The 21,822-nt window shown below is 39.9% G+C and overlaps 1 protein-coding gene across 1 annotated transcript in view; it reads left to right on the top strand.

Annotated features, from left to right (window-relative positions):
* Positions 1 to 1,958: 1,958 nt before the first annotated feature.
* LOC140236870 (nipped-B-like protein A) overlaps positions 1,959 to 21,822 on the top strand; it is a 44,043-nt gene continuing 24,179 nt past the window's right edge. The window contains exons 1-21 of the mRNA XM_072316810.1: positions 1,959 to 2,096; positions 6,598 to 6,682; positions 7,562 to 7,730; positions 8,561 to 8,673; positions 9,564 to 9,692; positions 9,972 to 10,112; positions 10,909 to 11,033; positions 11,629 to 12,409; positions 13,651 to 14,025; positions 14,498 to 14,572; positions 14,878 to 14,970; positions 15,461 to 15,567; positions 16,301 to 16,384; positions 16,657 to 16,891; positions 17,454 to 17,608; positions 18,338 to 18,418; positions 18,860 to 18,960; positions 19,470 to 19,602; positions 20,260 to 20,345; positions 20,926 to 21,055; positions 21,547 to 21,690. Coding sequence (XP_072172911.1) covers positions 6,619 to 6,682; positions 7,562 to 7,730; positions 8,561 to 8,673; positions 9,564 to 9,692; positions 9,972 to 10,112; positions 10,909 to 11,033; positions 11,629 to 12,409; positions 13,651 to 14,025; positions 14,498 to 14,572; positions 14,878 to 14,970; positions 15,461 to 15,567; positions 16,301 to 16,384; positions 16,657 to 16,891; positions 17,454 to 17,608; positions 18,338 to 18,418; positions 18,860 to 18,960; positions 19,470 to 19,602; positions 20,260 to 20,345; positions 20,926 to 21,055; positions 21,547 to 21,690 — 3,321 coding nt within the window. The 5' untranslated portion in view covers positions 1,959 to 2,096; positions 6,598 to 6,618. The remainder of the gene's footprint in view (positions 2,097 to 6,597; positions 6,683 to 7,561; positions 7,731 to 8,560; positions 8,674 to 9,563; positions 9,693 to 9,971; positions 10,113 to 10,908; positions 11,034 to 11,628; positions 12,410 to 13,650; positions 14,026 to 14,497; positions 14,573 to 14,877; positions 14,971 to 15,460; positions 15,568 to 16,300; positions 16,385 to 16,656; positions 16,892 to 17,453; positions 17,609 to 18,337; positions 18,419 to 18,859; positions 18,961 to 19,469; positions 19,603 to 20,259; positions 20,346 to 20,925; positions 21,056 to 21,546; positions 21,691 to 21,822) is intronic.

A 21,822-nucleotide genomic window follows, 5' to 3' on the forward strand; every position in this document is an offset into this window, starting at 1 on the left:
TCCTGGATTCAATCAACAAGATGGAGGAGAGTCAATGATAACAAATTTCAATACAATGAAACCTCCAAAGGACTTCACACAAGAATGCATCATGAAAACAAAATTTACATAAAAACAATAATTTCTACAGGTTCTAGTATATGGACAGGTTGACCGAAATATCGGTTTGTATCTGGTCGTAGGATATTTTCACAGAGACTGCATCTGGCTTCACGGATCCCCTCCTATACATGTCTACTACGGAGAGTGATAACGTCAATAAAAATAAAAGACTCCTCCGGACAGATGGATCTTTCTGTCTAATGGACAGCATGTTCAGCCCAACCACACCAGCGACCCCAACCCGTACCGTTACAGCTGTTGTTGTTGTTGTTGTTTTGTGTTTAGTGGCGTTTTCCATTCTCTTTAGAATATTTACACCAAACACTGCTCTATAAATTTCTTTTTATCATTGTTTTTTCTTTCACAAAAAAGAAAATATTGTAATGAGAATCCCTGGTCAGCTGTCCGTACGTCTATTTGCCTGCTGCTTAAAAGTATATCTTCTGGCCAATCCAGCTCATTGTCTCGAGCAGACTTCCCAGCCGTTATTAATGGCCTAGGCCCCTCTGTTATGCAGCGCCCCGCACCGGAGTTTAATCTCAGCACATTCGACAGGCCATTCACATCAAGTTATGATTGTCATGACATTAATAAATTTACTTCACTAGGCCTACCTCTGACATTCTTTACTTCCGAGTATAAATAAACATTGTCATTGACATTGTTAACAAGCGACAGTGTTTAACCTCTGGTGCCCCCCCCCCCCCCCCATGAGAAAATTATAATATTTTTTCTACAGACAGTGACGAATGATCCGAATCTCTCTTCTTCTTTTTTAAATCAACTGCAGCAGTGCAGGACGCTCTTCTTTCATGAACAAAAACGCCAATTCAATGTTGTGGAATTAGCTGGAAATATACGGGCCAAACATACTTCCTGCGCTGTAGCCTGTCCCCCCCCCCCCCCCCTCCTTTTTTTTTGGGGGGGGGCCTTTCATCCTGTATCTAACGTTAAAACTGTGCGTGGTTGTGATTATGATGAGTTCTGGTAGGCACTGGTATAGCTAGTACACCGACCGCACAGCTGCAGCAGATCAGAGCTAGCTACAGTAGCCTACCCAACTGTTGCATGTTACAGCTGACTGAAGAGCTAGTAGCGGGACGTACAGACCTTCTGAGCCGATGCCACCGGGGCACGATATACCAAATATCTCGTAGTAGCACTCGTGTTCTCCTGCCGGCCAGCTGTCAGTCTTTTCGTATCTCCGGCACGAACGACTGCTGTTGAGATCATTCAAAGTCAGGAAGTAGGCTCACCACGAAGTGTAGAATCAATTAGTCTATACTTTTAGAATTTAGTTACGAATCCTGTCTGTCATTAATATTAAGAAAGTATTTCAAGACACCTTGGGACCTTTGTACTCGTGCCGCGCGAAGGCATGCAGCAGCAGAACACGGCCGTGGATGATATGTATACACATGTTTACGCGGTGGCGGACGTACGCGCGGGCGGGGCAAGAAAAGGGTACGCAGACATATGCGGAGATGTGATTATCACTGACGGCCGCGCGCTGAAGATATCAGAGCACCGCTCCGACGTGCGCACGTGCGAAGGCAACCGTGTAAACTTTGACCTCTATAATGAATGGCATTTGTGCAATGCATAATGGCAGACGATGCTGTCGGAAGTAGAAATGATAGACATCGCCATTTTGAATATTCCTACATACGAGGTAAAATGTAGTTACCAAAAAATATAACATGTCTGTATCCAATACAAGTACATTAATATGGGAAGTATGTGTTTTTTGTTTCACTAATGGTTGGGATAGATCGCGTGATCCTAGTAACTCAGAATTTGATGTAAATCTGTGCTCTCGGTGTGGCGCATTACTATTGCACTGTCAGTGTCAATGATATTATCATCTGGTGATGCGGTTTTGTTGTTTTGGCGCGTCTAGTCATGACTAAATTTTCGCGAAACCGGTAGATTTATGATTCAAACACTGGCCTTTTTCATTCTTCCATGAAAACCCATGGTTCCTTGAAACATATGTAAGTTCTCTTTCCTCTATTTATGATATTTATGCCTTAATTTAATGTTTTAAATTTACTGTTTTTGTGCGATGCTCCGTGCTAAATATTTATCGTAGCAGCGAACAGCAGCGCTTGTAATACACCTGTCTACGGACACATGATAGACGCCTGCCCCGACGTGCTGGACGAAAGGCACGTAAAGGTGATGGGCCATGCGATGAGGTGCAGATTGGAATCAGGTGGAGCTCATCTGTAGATTGCCCAAAGAATAACCTGATGTTGGAAAATGCACAGAGTGTAACGCCATATTGTCTCATGTGGTAGTCGAGCAGTGTAGAATCTTCTTGTTACCAATTGAATCGATGTGTGTGAGTGAATGTTGCATGCATTAAACCATTCCATCATTGTCCATTCAACATTGACTGTTGACCATTGCAATTGTGATTGGCAAATTGACATTGTATTATTGCACTGAAATGATTGATGGAAGATGAATGACATGACTGTAAAGTGTTGGCTAGTGCAACAAATAAAATTTTAATGATTTCTCCATATTTTGTTCCCGTGGCCGTGGTAAGTGCAGGCCGCACTTTCCTTGGACCTTACCAGTCTAACGTTACAGACGTCTACGCATCTGTGGGCAGCGAAGTGTGTAGCAGTTGAGTTAGACTGTAGCTTGTAACGGTTAGAGCTGAGGTTCTAGAATAAAAAACCACCAGCTTTTGATGTGAGCACTTTTTTAACGTTAGTCTTAAGCTTTTCTGCAATTTTTTTTTAAAGATAAACTAAAGTAATAGTAATACACAATCATATCTACTAGATACAATCTAACATTAATGTTACAACTTCAAGTGCCTAGATCTAGGCCAAACACTAACAGTTAGATCTACAGCAATGTGTGTTACTGTTAGATATGTTTCATCTCATAAATGGCTCAGTGCAGTGTTGATTTTGACAATTTGTTGAATTGTTCTATTAGTCTAGAATCTACATTGTCGAATTTCACGAAATCCCAAATCTATAATCACCTTTATAGCTTGATAATCCACCAGAAACCGTCCGGCCTGGCCAGAATTCAGCCACACACTAGATCAGTTCTAGATATCTAGATGTTTTGCGTGTACGCATTCAATGCCAATGCGTGTAACACTAGAAAATTAGAAGTCCGCTGAAAAATGTGCTGCAAAATACCTTGTTACTTGTTAGCATAGTGTTGCATCGCCATCGGTGACATTGCAGCTTAGCACCTGCCCGTTGGTGTCCGTGACTCCTAATCCTAGCGAGTTGGCACTTCCATTCAGCTCCTGGCCTGTAGAACTCTAGGAGTTCTATATTTTTAGTCACTGCATCCAGCACGTACAGAGATATTTTTTTTTCTTTTTTTTTTTTCTTCTTTTTTTTTTATACCATCATGCTCCTAGCTTGCAATGCGTAAAAAATCTCCCAACAGAATAGCATATTTCTTGATTTTTAGCACTTTTTCGGCAATCCTGATTCTTGCACTGGACTATTTCACACGCACTGTGGAAAACTTGCGCCGATTTTGCATTCTTGTTGGCAAAATTTTGGATTTTGGATGAATTTTTGGTGGGGACTAAGGGACTTTTCTGTTGTGAATGACAGTGCCAGTATGTGAAATGATGTGATATGGGTTGTGACAATATGCGACAATAGAATTTGCTGACTTCTGATTAGGCCAAAAAAAAAAAATTGTTGCATTGGCGTAACATGAGATTTTCAAATAGGGTCGGTCGGGCGGATTTTTTTTTTTTTTTTTTTTTTTTTTTTTGCTACCTGCATTTTACGTGTAAAACTCGTGCTCAGCTCAGTAAACAGTTACAACTGCTGCACCGAATGTGCTGTGTTCATCTATTCTACAAATCATTTATGAGGCCGATATTACTGGAATTATACCCCTTCACAGAATTTAAAGATGTTGAAATCCCTATCCTGAATGTTTTTACTTCATATTTTACTATTTTGACTTAGATAAGATAGATGCAAATTGACCCATATGTATGATCTTTTCATCGCACACGGCGATCTCTATTACAGTCCCACATATACAGATTCGTGTAAGTTCTCCACACAAGAAACCTATGGCAAAACTGTGCACAATACATCGCAGTCTGAATGCTACGTATACACTGAATAAATCTTGTTAGAGTACGTGTCCGTGTTGGAAACAGATGACGTACTGATCAAGGAAGGCTTATGCGAGGCGCTAGATCTCTCCCTCGTACATCCGATATCGCCAGAGCCGTTTCCACTTCCGGGTTTGTGCGATCGCGATTGCAATCAACAAGATATTTGATATCGATAGCAAAAAAAATACTAAAAAAACATGGGGTCGGGCGGGTTACGCCAATGCAACAATTTTTTTTTTTTTGGCCTTAGTGATAAAAATTAGGTGTCAGGATTCTGGTAGGTGGCTGAAAACTGGTTGTTTTTAATACTCTAGATGTCTGCCTAGACCTAGAGGCCAAATAACTCTAGGAAGTCAATGTTAGAGTAGACTCTAGCAAGCCACTCCTAATTCGACCACAACGCTGTCCAAAGTTTGACCACTGGCTGCATGTAGAAACCCATGCTTTTGTGCTAGGTTGAAATCTGGCTTGGGAGGTCGAATCCTGGTGAGAGGTTTTTGGTTGTTTTAAACCTAGCTACATGTAGACCTTTTCTACTGACTAATTTTTAAGTTGTTACCACTGCATCATGTTGTAACCGTATTCACAATTTCTAGAGCGTTGTACTTGAAGTACATACTTCTAATTTTACAATAAAAAGTACTTTTAACATTACAGAGCAGTCCCGGGGTTTAGGGGTCACACAAAGTTTTATTTGACCTTAAAACTACTCTAGGGCTTAGCTGATTGATATTTTGGGTTACAGGATTCTGTTTTCACATGTTTCTCATTTTCTCCAATGATATTTTGGTGCAACTTTGGCTATATCAGTCCAGAAAACCTGCTCATGAGAGGGGCTCCTGCTCATAAGGGTCTCTCCACTTCGTTAGCAATGCCGAGATGCTCGTGAAGCCCTCACTCTCAGCCCGAAATGCTCAAGGGGGGGGGGGGGGCTGTTCAATTTCTCATCCATCTCACATCTAATATATAAATTGTTGCAAGCTTGCACAGTGATTTGTTTGTTACATATGTCCACTCTCCATGATGAAAAGAAGAAAAAATTCTGTCAGTGCTTTTTGAGCAAATTGACTTTTAATCGACCAATGTGCAGCGACCCACTGAAGCACAGGCGCCAGCGGATTCGCTCAATACAGGGCAGCTGCACCTACATGTATCGGCCTGATCCGATTCAAAATTTTCTGTGCTTCTTTCTGCGGCTCTCACCTCTTCACGCCCAAATCAGCCCTATGAAACTGAAGTTTGATATCAATTTACAAATATTCATAAAGAGAAAAATAAAATGTGATGTTGTGCATGTTCTTCAAAGTAGTATTCCACACTAATACAGTAGAGTGTGGACACACAAATTTGTCAGCAAACTACTCAGTAATCACTCTGCAGGTATTACAGATTCACTTTCTTCATGAATTTTGCCATCCATCAGCCTTTGGGCACTTTTCTTGCAATCATCTCACAACATTCAGCACAATCAGCACACGAGCTGTGAGATTTTCAGAGCGAGCGTGCGCACACACAGGAGGGTAGTTCAGTACAGAGCGTTTTATCTCGGGTCAGACTCGAAGAGACTCCAGCTGGCAATGCTACAGAGTGGACATGGGGTCGTAAACAAAAACATGATGTAGGCCTTCATTTGGAACAGTGGCTGGCAATACTTACGGCAAGACTTCCGTATGTCCCCCCCCCCCCCTTGTACAACTCAAAGTCATGGTGGAATTGTGATGGCGTGCATCTCTGCGTAAGCTAGCAAGGTTATGGTAGTAGTGTAAAGTGGTATGGAAAAATTAGTGTGGGGGGGGGGACATGACAAAATCTTTAGATTTTTTCATGTTGCATTTTTTTTTCTTCTTTTCTTTTCCTTTTTTTTTTTGGAAGATCAGCTATTAACCCCCCCCCCCCCAAGCTAAATACTGGTTAGTGATAAGGATAGAGTAAAGATTAGGGTTAGGGTTAGGTTTCGAGTTTTGGTTGGGGTTAGGTTCAGGATTAGGATTAGGGTTAGGGTCAGGGGAAGGGTCTGGGGTCATTGTCCAGGGGGTGTAGTTGCCCTAGACCCAATCTGTGTTGTCCAGGCTCTTAGATGCTATGATGTTCTGAATGTTTTATTCTGCCTTTGCTACGCCATTTCCCTTATCTTATCCTGTGCCTAAATAAAGAGGCTGTCACCTTCATTATGCAATTAATGGTCATGGCTGCTAGTCTGCATCATTTGTTGTTGTTTTTGCTTTTTTGATAACTCTTGCAGAATACAAGCTGGGATGCCAAAAGTTGGTGTCTGCTAGTGTCACTGATGAGCAGCATTCATTTGTGCTGCACAAAATGTCCGTAAAAAGTATTTAGTTTGGTGCATTGTTGTCTTCTTTTTTGTTTCACAGCTGTAAATTTCCATCGGCAGAATGAATGGAGAAGTGCCAAGTGTTCCCATTACCACCTTAGCTGGAATAACAAGTCTCACTGACTGTAAGTACAAATTACTTTATTAATAATAATCTCTTTCTTGCGCCATGAGCATCTATTCATGATGGATACTGGCGCATTACAAGTGTTCATATTATAATTATTATTATTCATGAATAATAAAATTGCTCAGTGTTGTATGACAGTTTTATACGACAGAGCTTGTAGCAAATACTGGTTAGTTTACTTTCTGTTTCTTTTTTTTTTTGATTGAATGGTATGGAGTCTTGCAGGAAAAATGAATATGAAGTAGTTTAACATCGATTTTAGAACCACAGATTTATCATCTCTTTCAAGTGTAGTAGATGTGCACTGTATATGTTCATGACCACTTCTCATGCTTGCTGGAGAATAAATGTGTAAGTGGAACTGTTTTATTCAATTGAGCCTGGATGCAGAAGACTTCATATCAAAAGTATAAATTGATTTCAATTTTACAGAATGTGTTAAGGAGGTCATTTGTCTTTGGTTTTTACAGATGACAATGTAATGTGTGTCTGTTTTTACCCTAAACTTGTATGATAAATTTAGGGGGGGGGGGGGTGACTTTTAAGGTTTAGAGAACAAGTTGTACAAATAAGTCCTTTGTTAGATAAAGTCTTGAAAAGAAGCCAATTAAGATTCATTGATAATGTTCTGTGTGCAGTCACGTACCTCAATGTCTAATTTCTTCTTTCAGTGAGTAGAAACTATCACTGGGTTTCCTTCAGTGAACCCGCAGTAGTGCAGACTTTCCTGTTTTGTTTGTGTGTTCTTTATTTTGTTTGTCTGTTTGTTTGTTGTTGTTGTTGGTTTTTTTTTTTGGGGGGGGGGGGTAGTAACCATGTTGATGCAAAGAATGTCACAGGTAACATGATCTTCAATATTTCCTTTATATTCCAGTGTTGACCGAGCTACCCCTGCCTTCGCCCCTGCCAAGTGCACTGAACAGCAAGGGGCTCCTATATACCCCTCACATAGCAGAAGAGGCCCAGAGACTCCTTGGACGTCAGGATGAGAACCTGATTCCACAGCTCCTGCATGTTCTCACTAAAACCAACACCGACCACATGTGAGTCTTTATAGCACAGATTATTTCTGTCCTTACAAGTTCCTTGGAAATTGCAAGCAGTTCAGATTATTTGGTTCTTCAACCATCAGTGGTAAACTTGTGAAACAAAGAGTAGATTACCAACATGTTTGTAACTGTTTTTAACTGATAATGGAATTTTCTTCCACCAGTTTTAGAGATGTTTTAGAATGTGTTCTTTTATGCTTTGTGTCTCTTATCTCAACTACACTAAAATGTACAAATATTGACTAAGGGAGTTGCAGATATTACCCATTCAATGTGAAGTTGTAATGGCCCAAAGAACATGGGGCAAAACTTAGTTGTTTGTACTTGTATTAAAGTTACTGTGTATGGGGGATGTATTACCATGTAATGATAAATTATCGTTTGATATTGATCGTCATTGTCCAATGATACACTAACATTTTTAGCCAAGTTATATACATGTAAGAGCCCACATCGTTTTGTGATGTTGTGACCTCTACTCGAACTTTGCCTTTGGCTTACAGTTTGTATGTTTGCTTACATATATAAAAACTGTTATATTTCTAGTTCATGATAGGTCATATAGAATTTCATATGTGATAAGATATATGAAAGTCGCATGTTGACTCTGAACTAGTCATGAGATTAGAGTCTACTTCTCTGTTTTGTAGCTTGCTGTGTATTCCAGCAAGGAAAACAAATTATGCATGAAATCAATTGTAGCATATTTCCAGTAACATCCAGTGAGCTACTGAAATAATTGCTACCTGCTCTCCCCCACCTGCCTCCTCCACACACAAATGATAATTGATGCATCTTGTATCACATTACGATTTGTATTGCAGAGAGCTGAAAGACAAAACAACCAGCAATGAAATAGAAGGGGAGGTTCCTGCACTTCTCCAAGCCCTGCTCAACAGAAATCCAAACGTCTTCAAGTCCAGGCTTGAACAGATAAGTGGTGAGTGAGAAGCCGAGCAATGTGTCAGTGTCTCTATGAAATTCCCCTTACTAAAGTGATTTGTACAGGCCAATGACTGTGATGGATTGTATGGCTCAAATTAAACTGAATGCTATGCCAGCCCTTATCACAATTTACCTGTTTTAAAATGTTGCAAACAGTGCACTGCTGGAGATGATGCCTATGCCTGATTCTTTTTATGGAGCTGAATATCAATATCTCAAGTGTGCAATGAAATTTATGCATGTCTAAACTACAAACTTCTGCCACTATCTTACCAAGATTACTTAGTTAAAAATCCTCCCCTATTTCTCCTACTGTGTACGCTATATATTTCGCGAGTCTAGATTTTCGCGAATTGGGAATTCCCGACGATTTCGCGAGTGGTTAAATTCGCGATCATGGAGTCCTGTGCTTAACAGAGAAGTATGCATATGTCACATCCACATAGGGGTCAGAGTCAATATTTTCACGTGTCTTTAATTTCTTGAATAGCACCTGACTCGCGAAATATGCGGTGGGTATGTAATCATCAGACGTTTGTTATTACTTTTACCATTTTGTTGCATGGACGCTCAAAGTTTTGAGATTGTTCATTGTTCATAGAAATTAAATGTGTGTTTGGAGTGTGGAACGATTGGCAATGTTACTAATTATATTGTGGGGTAGGATACATTGAAGTGCATTTTTTTAGGGGGGAGGGGGGTGTTCATCACAATATATAAGGCCCAGTGGAAAAAAAAAATGATGTATTTTATTTCTTTTGTTTGTTTTTCGTTTCAACCCTGTGTAAAAATTACCGTGCCTGTTTTTATGCCTCAGCCCGAAGGGTGCCGGAGGCATTATTTACTTTATTTATTAACATCATCTCATATATATTCCATTAGCTGGAGGTGGAGCTGGGCAACACAGTGCATTTTCCTCTAGAGGACCAAGCAATTCCCTCTCCCCATCAGCTGGTGGTAGTCATGGCAACCAACATCAATTCCAGCAGCCTGGTTCTGCCTCTTCCCAAGGTAACACTATTGGACAATGCCTCCAGGTTGTCATAGCATGATAACTCAATATATTAATTTGTGTGCAGGTGTGTCATAGTGAGGATGATTCATGAGAGTTTAGTGGAATAATTTTTTATAAATTCCTGTGATTGTGATCAATTACATTTTACATAACAAGCAGAATTAACAATGCCACAAGTTGATGTTTAATAAAGCTGTGCCCTTATAGTTCTCTACTGAAGATTTGTGTTTGAATTATTTATCTATTTACTTGTTTGTTTTCCCCTTCTCTTTCAGGCTCTGGTCAAGCCCCTCTCAATGGCTATGCAGCCAATCAGTTCTCACCTGCACCTGCTAGTAGCCCAATGTTCCCTGCCACCCCACCCTCTGTTGGGACCCCAAACTCCCAGAACAGATCCCAGAGGTCGCCTTCACGAGGTATGAGAAAAGCTTCCATTTTTGTCTCGCTGTTGACAAAGAGAATAGAGATTTAAATTTTGCATAACATTGTCTGCATATTTGCTCATTCATGGAAAATGTATTAGGCAACCCTATGAATAATAAGTATATTTTAAAGTGATCTTTGTGTACCATATATTCTAGAGATATGATGTCTGTTTTTACAATAGATTTCAAACGTAATATGCTAGAAGTAACACTCATTTGAAAAGCCATACAACATGATTTTGTTCTCATAAAAGTGGTATTCTTTACATAAATGCAGGCACTACTCTTCGGCCTGGTTCCTTTTTGTGTAATCTAATGCTATGATTTGTGTATCTATTTTCCTTTGAACGGTATAGCATCAAATAATTGCTCTTCTAGTTTGTCTGTGTTTCTTCTTTTTCCATAGTACATTGGTTTACTATGATGGTTGCTTTGTTACATGTAGATTCATCTTGTGATTTTACAAAATGTTTATTCGTACGAAAACAATGAGATTTTCCTGATTACAAGTTCAAACACAAAAGCGTATGCCACTATGTATTCAAAACAGGCACTTGGTGCATATGATGGGGGGGGGGGGGGGAAAGAGATCCTCATAGCTTGGTGCTCTTAACTGGTTGAGGACGTGCTTATTTTGGTATGATATGTACTTCCCATTGGCATCTGCCAGAGTATACCTGGGACTCGTCTTCAACTGGTTAATGAAAGGGAAGTATTGTTTGTCCATTCATCTCTGCCCAGTTCTCATTAAGTTTATGGCTTCTGTGCTCATATGCATATTTTCCAGCTCCGGCCACTGCTACTCGTGAAGATGAAAGGCAGACTCTAAACTCTAACCATCAAAACGAGAACTCGGACAGAAGAGGGCGATCCACCCGGTCACATTCTGGATCATCTGAAATCAATCATATGGTGAGATCTTTTGCTCGTTTGTTGTGTTTTGCCTTCCAGCATAGTACCTATCCTTGTTTCTTTTTCATTGTTTTTTTTCTTTTCATCAAATTCTTTCTTTGTAATCAATTTCTGTTTCAATATACAATGGAGTTTTATTTTCTCCACCATCTACCTGACCCTCTCTTTTCTTCAGTATCTGCGCCCTTTTTAATGTACTTTTTTACCATTTAATGGGAAAGAGAATGTATTGTTTATAATAACTGTGCTAGTATGACTTTGATCCTATCAGATACAAGAACTAAAGTACAAAGTTGTTCAAAGCCAGTCAGTTGTGAGAACATCTGCTTTTTGTGATTACATTAAGTGTTGAACAGTAAGTCTTATTAAAAGTTTTATCCCACCTATGTGTTCTGCTGCAGTAGCAATCCGAGTCACTTATAAATGCGATGATGTGATAGAATTGTTAATTACAATGGGTTTTTTTCCTGTCCTTTCAAGGGGCAGTCATTTTATGGTGTTCACAAGAGATCTGTCGTTTCATGCTGTAAATGTTTTTACATGAGAGTAGTGCCATTTAAGTGACAGGTAATTTCTTTCCCTGTCTTGTATCTAGAATTCCAATAACCAGCCGGAGACACCTGCTGAGGCTCAAGGAGAATCATCGGGCGTACCAGAATCTGACGGTGCAGACACCTCCAGGTCCCGCCTCTCGTCAAAGCGGAAAAAGAGATCGAGACACAGGGAAGAAAAGGGAGAGAAGGAGGGGTCAAAAGTCAGCTACAACATCATTCAGTCACCCACTGGGCCAACACAGTCGGGATTGCCCAAACTCACTCTAAAAATTGCGCGGAAACCTGTGACTTCACCGAAGGCCAGCGAGAGTGAGCCTTCCACGAGTGGGGAGCAGTCCAAGCCTCCGAGCGTGGAGCCCTCGAAGCCTACCAGCGCCGAGCAGTCACAGCAGCAGAATGCGGACGTGAAAGTAGAAGTGCCTGACCAAAGATTACAGCCCGAACAACCAGTCAATGTGCAACAGCAAAGTGTGATACGTCACCAAAGTTCCAAGGAAACCCGAACTGAACAAAGGGTGGTGGAAACAAACAGGACACAAACGGACAAGGGGGAGGTGGTAGCCAGCCAACAGCAAGTGGAAAAAACTGACAGTAGTGCTGCCGCACAGAGGAAGAGTGTATTAAGACTTAGAAACGATTCCCATTCTGACGTGCCGAAGACACTTGAACCAGACAAAAATGATACTTCAAAGCAGCAGGAGGATGCAGCCAGCGCTAAAAAGGATGTGGAAAATAGTTCACAAGCAGACACTGGTGAAACCCCTATGCAAACAGAGAGTGCTCCTGTGCAGGAGCAGGATAAGAGTGAACCCATGGAAGAAGGTAGGAAGGCAAAGCTTTAACACGCCTTGCTGTAATTGTTACAAGTAACACTACACTAGGAAGACTGGAACTATGTTATTTAATTGATATACAACTTGATGTAAACTTGAAGTAAACTTGATTCCTTGAAAGTTATGGATTATGCTTTCTTTGGTATGCAATGCGTAGTTGGGTTTTCTTCTAACAAAGATTACAGTAGGTAAAATACCATTTGCATATGATGCAATGAATACTCATCATCAAAGTATGATATTTTTTGAAATTTATAATTCTCCCTTTCAAGTTGCTAGAAAATGCCTGCAAATGCATTAAAAAGTAGAATCGAAGTCAAAGAGCAGTTTATTTTGTGTTTTTCAGGCAGGAAATGTATCACTCCTAAATGCCACAAATGCCATATTGACATTTCACCAGAATTCTTTTGTGTGCAACATATCAATTGTAGTATCATAAAATTTAGTTATTCCATTGGCAAGAAATTGATTGGTGTTCCCCCTGGCAAAGAAGCCACAGAACCATCTGTTAGTTGGAAAATGTACAGGGAATAGAATGCATTATTTACCTGAGCTTTGCACATAGGTGAGGGGATCTATTGGAAGTCGTTTCCAGTACCACAGTGAATATCATAATATACTTAACTCTTTGTGTGCCATATTGTCAGCCCCTGTTTGTCACATTATTCTGAGACCGCAACACATGAGCATTTTTTGAAAACATTGCTTTTTCAAAGCCATGTAAGTTTTCACTGAAGCGTTCATGCTAGAAATGCAGTACGGGCAAGTCGAGAAAATTACAGCCTTTGCTGTGATATAAATTCAAAAGCTATGTCTGTGACGCTCTCAATGTACTGCGGCGTACTGCGAGTTATCGATCAGCTTGAGCTTGGCTGTGTGTTTTAGCAAAATATACAAAGTTACAATGTGTTAACTGAGTCAGGCATGCACACGTGGCACACAGAGTATAGAGGACCATATCATATGGATATTGGATATTGTGCAATTGTGAAAATAACTTTTCTACTGAATTTTTGACAGAGCACAGCCTATTCCAGTCATATCTGGTAGAGTTTATGTCTGTGAAACCTGATAGTGTCTGTATGTGTCTGAAGCTATTTAGATTACGGAATGATTTAAGTATTGACTCTTGCTTTTAAGCTACAATCAAAATGAGTATGATACTCCGGCATAGGTTTGAATTTTTTCCTGACTCTCACAAGTGACTCATATACCTTCCAACTTCAGCAGAGCCCTCAGAGCGAGAGCGGGCAAAAGCAGCCAAACCCCGGGTGGTTCTCACCAAACTACCATCCACGTCGTTCGTGGATGACGAGCTGACGCCCATGAAGCCGGACGGGAGGGGAAGAAAGCGGGGGAGGGGGTCAGTCAACTACTGTGAACTCTCCCCCAGCAACAGTCCCCGTCCCCAAAGCTCCACAGCCAACCATGAAGAAGACTGGGCACCCGCCGCTTCATCAACCGCCACATCAGCTGGGAGGTCACCGTCACACTCACGGATGAAGGCTCCATCTCCTGTCCCCAGTGAACCTGAGGAAGTCGCTCCCATCTTCATTGAAAGAGATGATGAGGAAGAAGAGGAGGACAAAAAGAAGTCTGAGGAACGTGAGTAATCGACTAGCAAACCCATCAAAATGTATTTGTCTGATTTGTTCAATGAAACAGTCATAAGCACAATGGATGACCCCTGGTGAAGAACATCAGACTTTGCAACTTTACTGATCAGTTACTGCAGGATAGTTTTTATCGCTAAACAGTGTAGTTTCCTGTGTTTAGAATCCCCCTTTAAGTGCTAAAATATCATAGGTTGATCTGATGACTGTCTTTGCTGAATAATGTGCCACTACTTCTATGCATTCTTTGAAAAGCCAGTGAAACGAAAATATGTTCTATGTTCGGCATTTGCTAAGAAAGCATGCAGTGTTAAGCGTCAATAAATCCACACAATAGTGTGATACTGGTCATGCATGTTCTGATATTCAATGCAGCTATTATTCATTGTGTTCCAGCTTCTTCGTAAAGAATATGTTGTCCTGCCTTTTAAATTAAGGTTGCGCATTTGTAATTTTATTGGTAGGGCCTGCCAAGAGAACTCGACGGGAGGAGAGACAAACAAAGAAGAAAAAGGGCATGTCCGATGCAGACCATGATGGTGAGTGAAAAAATCTTGTAATTCTTTGTTCTCTATACAAAACAGCAAACAAGCAGGAGATGTTATGTGTTCAGATATTACCGGAGATAGAGCTATCTTCAGCTGCTGTACACATATTCTTTTTTGTTGTGTGTGTGTGTGTGTTTCCATGTGTTTCCAGGAATAAGTGCTCGTAAATTGGATATTGAATATTCTAATGAGGACAAAGTTGTGTATGTGTTCTGTTCATTCTCTTTCACAATTTGTAATTGAAGATAAGGGACCCAGCAGTCATCCCCTTTCAATGATGTCATTTCCTCGTATAGAATTGATGGAGTCAGCAACCTTCAAGCGATTCAACACTGCCATGGATACAGTCTTTGAGAATTCAGAAGACATGGACGTGGCTGTTGACACGGGTATGTTGTGTATGATAACCGTTTGTCAGTAAGTTTGTCATTAAATGTGTGTAGGTTCATGTATATGTGTGTCTGTGTCTGTATGTGGGCTTTCCCTTTCTCAAAAGACAGTCAACTGTATGTAATACAAGATATGAGAGGTTTTTACCTGAAATGGGCACAGCATAGTATGACTAACACAATTTTCTCAGGGCATAGAGAAAAGACAATAAATAAGTGAATATGGAATGGACTGAAAGCCAACATAGGGAGAAAGGAACTGGCCATGGGGAGAATCAGTGGAACTGGAGACACACAGAGAGACAGATTGATAGGCAAAGAAAGTGGGAGCGAGTATGGAACCAACTTGGGGGAATAGATATAATGTGCAAATAAAGTAAGCATATTACAAAAGAAATTTGCTTGTAGATCCACATGACTTTTCTTATGTTACGCTAGTCATGTATTCTGTGTCATGTGTCTGTTTTGTTTTTGTTTTTCTTGTATCCAGGGGATGAGGAAGAGGAGTATGCCCCGGACTCTCTCATCACCAAACCTCTTTTGGGAGACATCGTCGGTGAAGCAGCCAAATTGAAGTCCATGGGTGTCATGAACCAGGTGAGTTTGAAAGCAACTGTCTTTCATATCCTCCCACAAGAATAGATAAGTCTTCCTAATTTGGGAATCCTCACTGCCAACCGAGATGCATGCAACACACAAGCATCTCCATGATAGCACTTTAGATTTTCTCTGATATTTGTGTGTGAATGTGGAACAGGCCTATTGACAACATGGGTCATTTTTTTTTAATATATATATTGCATGTGCTGTGAATATTATAGTACCAATTATTATTACATTTTGTTTTCCTTTGAAAATTCTGTATGAGTACACTTGGAAAGTTTGAACATTTTGTTTGGATGTGATTTGATTGCATTCACAAAAACGCCTTTTTGGGTTAGCTATGTGTGATATTGAATTGCCAGGAAATATTTTCGTTTTGTTTTGTTTTGTTTTTTCTGGAAAGAAATCTATAAGAAAGGATGATTGCCCCAAACAGTTCTCAAGAAATTTTTGTGTACAGATATTTTTGCGAAATGCTACTTGGAGGACATTTTCGCGTGTTATTAATTTCATGGTTGCAAGGGTCTAACTGAACTTAGCTATTTGGGCGTTGTTATTTTCGCGGTTCAAAGGCGATTCGCAAAATTCGCGAAAATAAACCACCATGAAAATTTCAGCTCGTACAGTACTTAGTAGGATGGTAAAGTACCATACTGAGGCTATGTTGTGGCTTCATGATGTTTATGTCATGATCTGTTTGATTTTTTGTGTTTTGTCTGCATAACAGATTAAAGTGGATAGACTGGTGAGATTGCTCAACATTCTGGAAAGGAACATCAGAGATGGAACAAAGCTGAATCCAAATGATCAGGTTAGTACAAGTCACCTCAATCATGCTCACAGTGACATTCAGTGAAAACAAATATAACTTGTTCTACAGATATCCAAACGGAGTAGTTTCATAGGCAGTTGATTGTTTTGTGTTGTCAATGAGATACCTTGTGTTCTGCCTATTAGCAAATGTGACAACTGACGTAGTACAACCGAGTGTATTTGAGTGAGAATTGTCTTGAGGTTATTATCATGTATCTTCAACACGGTTGCCATGGTTTCTGCTGCCATTTCTTACCTACCTGTCATTAGGATGAGGAGAACCCCAGAGAGCAGCGCCTCTGGCGTGAGCTGACCATAGAGCGGGTGACAAGATCAGTGGATGCGTCCTTAGCTGCCCTCTACATCATGACATCGGAGGACATGCCGAAGGAAGTCTTCATCGAAGACGTCATCGACAGGGTGTCACAGCTGGCCAAGTTCCAACTCACAAACACCATCTACCCTGAGTTTGACCCTGTCTACAGAGTCAACCCCAAACAGAAGGGTAGGTTTATCGACAAAAACAATAATATCGTGGTATATGTCTCATTCAAAACTTCGTTACCTAATGTGTGATAATGCATGATTACCTCTAGCTCGCTCCTTAGCATCCATTTCAGAGTTAGAAATGCAAGCATATTATTGGGTTTGATATTCTTGTAATAATCAATGACTTTATTCGTTTGTGTTCTTGTGGTAACAAGTTCTGTTTGCCTTTACCATGATTTGTATTGCGGGAGGCATCACTTTGTTGATGGGGCCACATGGATTATGCGGAGCGCCTTGTAAAAGTCCTGTACAAAGTATTTGATAGCAGCTGTGCAGTGCATTCTCCTGTAACCTCTCCACAAGAAAACAGTAATTTGTGAACTTACTACCAGGCAAATTTCAATTAGTCTGTCTCTGGAATAGCAGCTACACCTCACAAGGATGTATAAGTTAATACCAGAGATGTTAGACTGCATAAAGTAATAGGATCTTCCAACAATACACAGGTGAATGTCACAGGTGAGAGACTACATATTGAGAGAGCTTTTCAGGACTTTTTTTTTTTTTTCTCATTGCAGATGTGATTGCGACACACACCAAGTTGAAGCGTGCCCGAGCAGGGGGAGTCAAGGAGAAGTCCATACTCACCCTGTACAACAAGCTCTGTGAACTTGTCTCAAATCTTGCCCAACTCCTTGACATTCAGATGCTGACAGATTCAACAGTCCTCTTGGTAAACAATCAGCCTGGCGTTCTCAACTTATAGTGGTCCTTCAAAATTACTATTATATTTTTTTCAACTTGGAAAGACTAAAACAAATATGTGAAATTTGAAGATGTGAGGAATGTGTCTTATTGCAGTTACAAAGGAGTCAACTCATACACAATACTTCTTGTCTCCTATGGTTAAATAGCTGTATTTGACTTGACTGAAACAGGTTAACACTTTGTGTAAATTAGGAAAAAAAAAGTATGAACAGATATGAAAAGAAACTGAAATAATTTGTTTTGGTAATGCCAGACCATTACTTCAGATGACAGAATTATGTTAATTTTTAGATTTCAAAGAGTTGTTTTGATTCAGCCATGTGTCATGCATGATGGAGAAAGAGAAGAGAAAGATTAGAGGCTGGGGAAAGAAGGTAGCCAAGAAAGAAATAGATTAAAAAACAATAACAGGAACACATGATGGAAGTGAGAAGAAAAGAGTATAAAGGCTAGGCAAATGAAGTTATGCAGTAGCATATACTGGCAAATGTCTTGCTAAAAAAGATTGATCTAAAGGTCTAGTTCAATTTCTGTGCAGAGACGTAATAGAGATAAAAATGGCCTCGCCGACCTTTGTATATTTTGTGTCCACACTGGGATGGTGGTTTTGATTACCCTGCTTTGTGGTAGTCCAGTGCTAATGCCTCATATCAGTGCTATTTCATGAGAGAAGACAATTATTTTGCCTTTACAGATTTCATCCATGGGTACTGCACCTTTCTTTGTGGAGAATGTCAGTGAACTTCAACTGAATGCTCTGAAATTGATTGCTGCTGTAAGTACACTGTGCTACATTTTTCATTTGTAGTATGTTACCTTAGTATTTATCCTTACCTTGTGTTTAAGAGTGAAGAAAAGTTATTTCTGTATGATGTTAATTTGTCAGAAAATATATGCGCGACTGCACCATTTCCTGTTACTCTTTGATATTCAACTGATTGCTGATTTGATCATTTGGAATTGAGAGATGTACAACATGTGATGGATCGACTGTTATTACACTCTTTTCATGATATTATCACAAGTCGTCTGTTGAGAATGAGAAGGGCGTTAAGTTGTCTTGAACACTATGGGTTTAGAGACAACTTGACGCCCTTATCATTCTTAACCGACGAAGTCATGATATGCATAAGTTGATTGTTTTTTTCAGTTAGGCTTTGTATTTCTTTGAAAAGTGCACTGTCGGTTCACTTGTTTCTGTTTCTTTTTCTTGCAGGTTTTCTCACGATATGAGAAGCACAGACAACTCATTCTTGAAGACATTTTTGCATCTCTTGCCAGACTTCCATCGAGTAAAAAGAATCTTAGAAATTTCAGGTAGGTGACTACAAGAAAACATTGACCAGAATCATGAACACAATTATTCAAGTGATGATCTGTATTGGTATAAATCTTGCTCAGTCAGGAAGGTATGTTCTGTTTTGCTAATTTACTCTACATTTGTGGGGCTTTGGACAAGTGACTGTGTAAACGAAAAGTAAATGTAAAAGGTGAGGTGTTGCACAGAATCTCTTTATTGAATTTATTTACTATGGCCTCTTTAGACATGTAACCATGGGTCTGTTTCATTAAGTCATCACATAAAAAGTCTGTACATAAATCTCAAAATTGCCAAAGTCGCTCATATGAAGCTATATGAGACTTGCAGATCCATTTCATGAAATCTCTCATTAGTATGTCATATGAGTTGAAAGTCTCTCCAAAGACTTTCATGAAGTGGACCCCTGGAGCAGGTTTGCTGTACTCAAATGGGGTTGGTAAATCTGTGAATTTTGAAAACGGGACCTTTTCTATTAGTGGTCTTTCCTTGTTTGTTTCCCACCCAGGTTGAACAACAAGACAAACATTCAGATGGTGACTGCTCTCGTCTTACAACTCATCCAGGGCGTGGTCGTGCTCCCTGGCGATGATGGAGACAGAGGGAAGGAGGAGTACGACGATGTGGATGATGATTCAAAAGTAGGCTCTCAATTCAGTATTCTTATTTTAGGAAGTTTGAAATTATTTTACTGTGCTCTCTACCAGAAGCTGTCTTGAGGCAAAAAGGCTGAAAGGAAATTTCGGATTCGAGTGGTTTTGCTTTTGTTTGTTTTTTCATTGGATTTCAGACTATACTTTTCTGTAATAGTTGTGTAATGTGCCCCTTTAATTGATGGAATATGTATATTTGTGTGCAAGTAAGTAGTCCAAGGGATTTCTGAGCAGCAGTGTAAAGCAGAATTCAGGTCATGGGATTGTCGTTTGAAATGAGATTGTGATACTGAAAAATCACATCACTGTAATTTTATCCATTAAGTGTTGGTCAAACGTAAGTGCCACAAAGTGATGTATAATATGCCTCCCATTAGAAAAAATAAAGTGGCTGTCTTAAGTCACATGGTGATGATGCTCGAAATTATAATTCGTTTCGAAAACATGCAAGCATGTCCTTGATAATGTAAAGAAAATTGCTTCCTATGTATGAGCTTGTGTAAAACTATGCCTTTTGTGATACTTTATGACTCTGACTTACGAAAGTCAGCTTACACTAGTTTGACTGCTGTAAGTATTTGTGTGGCTCAGATTATAACTCCTTTCAATCTATTTTGTTTTTGTTCTACTTTGTTGTCCCAACAGCAAACGGACAAAGGTGTGCTAATCGTCAATGCATATGAGACAGCAGTGAGAACGGGGCAGAACTTTCTTTCAGTGTTCCTAAAGAAGTAAGTATAACATAATTCAGTTCTATATATCCTCTCATTTGCTGAAGCTATCAGATGCTGCACAATGAATACCAGATGCCAGGATAGTGGAGCAATATGTTCACTCTGCGCATTTGATTTAAGCAAACAAAATTTCTGTTACACTGCTGTACGTAGCCTATGTAAACAAGAACATTCCTGTAAATCTTGTTGACTTTCATGGGAGCAATAAAAATGTTTGAACTACTGTAGTTTCTTCCCGCTCAAACAAATTGTATGAACAGTCTGTTGCATCAGTTAATTGAAATGGATATTAATAATGCCTCGCTATTTGACCAGAGCTTGGACATAACATGCACACAAGGCATTCCTGTGAAGATTATCATATTATAGTACGTGACATATTTCTGTGCACTTCAAATAAGATTTTTTTTTTTTTTTTTTTTGGGGGGGGGGCATATTTCTCTTTCTACTACCCCCCCCCCCCCCCTGTCTCACTTTTGATGTGTAGATCTATGAAAAACTGGATATATAAAAAGATAGCTGGACAGATAAACAACTTCTGTTTCATTTATTTGTGTGTGTGTGTGTGTGTCTCAAGGTGTGTAAGCAAAGACGAGGAGGACTACAGACCCCTCTTTGAGAACTTTGTGCAGGATCTGCTGTCTGCCGTCAACAAACCAGAGTGGCCCGCTGCAGAACTCTTGCTCAGCCTCCTGGGCAGGTTGCTGGTTAGTAAATCTCTTCCATTAGTTTCCTGCTCTGCCATGAAGTATTATTTCTGGTGTTGCTTGAGGGAAATGAATTCAAGTGCTTGCATTTCCTGCAGTTCTTCCTGTTCTTGATTCTCCATCAATGTGTTGTTAAGCTGTAATAAATCATGTTCATGATTATGTTACTGATCCTGCATTTATGTTTTTAGAGATATGGAATCTTTCTGTGATTGGTAGATTAGTTAATATATGATAAGCAAATCAATTGCCATCCCTTTACAGATTTTCAAAGGTAACCACTTTTGAAATAATGTTCCTTTTGCTTGATTTCACTCAAACTTCTATAATTATTATTTTTTTAATACTGTTTCATTGCTCTTTTTGAAAAAGGGAAAGTATGCCATGGAATGATTTTCATCAGGCTTGATGTTCATAATTGTTCCTGTGACATATCAGTGTATCCAGTTCATGTAAGAAAACAATGTGTTGTTTGATTGTGTGTTGCATAGATGCATCAATTCAGCAATCGCCAAAATGAGATGTCCATGAGGGTGTCCTCTCTGGAGTACCTTGGCCAGGTTGCCAGCAGACTGAGGAAAGACGCTATCTCCAGTGTTATGGATGAGGAGAGACTCAACACCATTGTCAGAGAGGTGAGGCACCATTCTTATCCCGTGGCTTTTCCCTTTCTGTGCCAGGGACTGTAGACAATGTGTGCGATGCTGTGGGTTTCCTGTGCCAGTTGCCACGCAAAGCACACAAAGGGTTAATGTTTGCATTTGATT

This window comes from Diadema setosum, chromosome 13 (genome assembly GCF_964275005.1).
Source record: "Diadema setosum chromosome 13, eeDiaSeto1, whole genome shotgun sequence".
NCBI classification, from domain to species: Eukaryota; Metazoa; Echinodermata; class Echinoidea; order Diadematoida; family Diadematidae; genus Diadema; species Diadema setosum.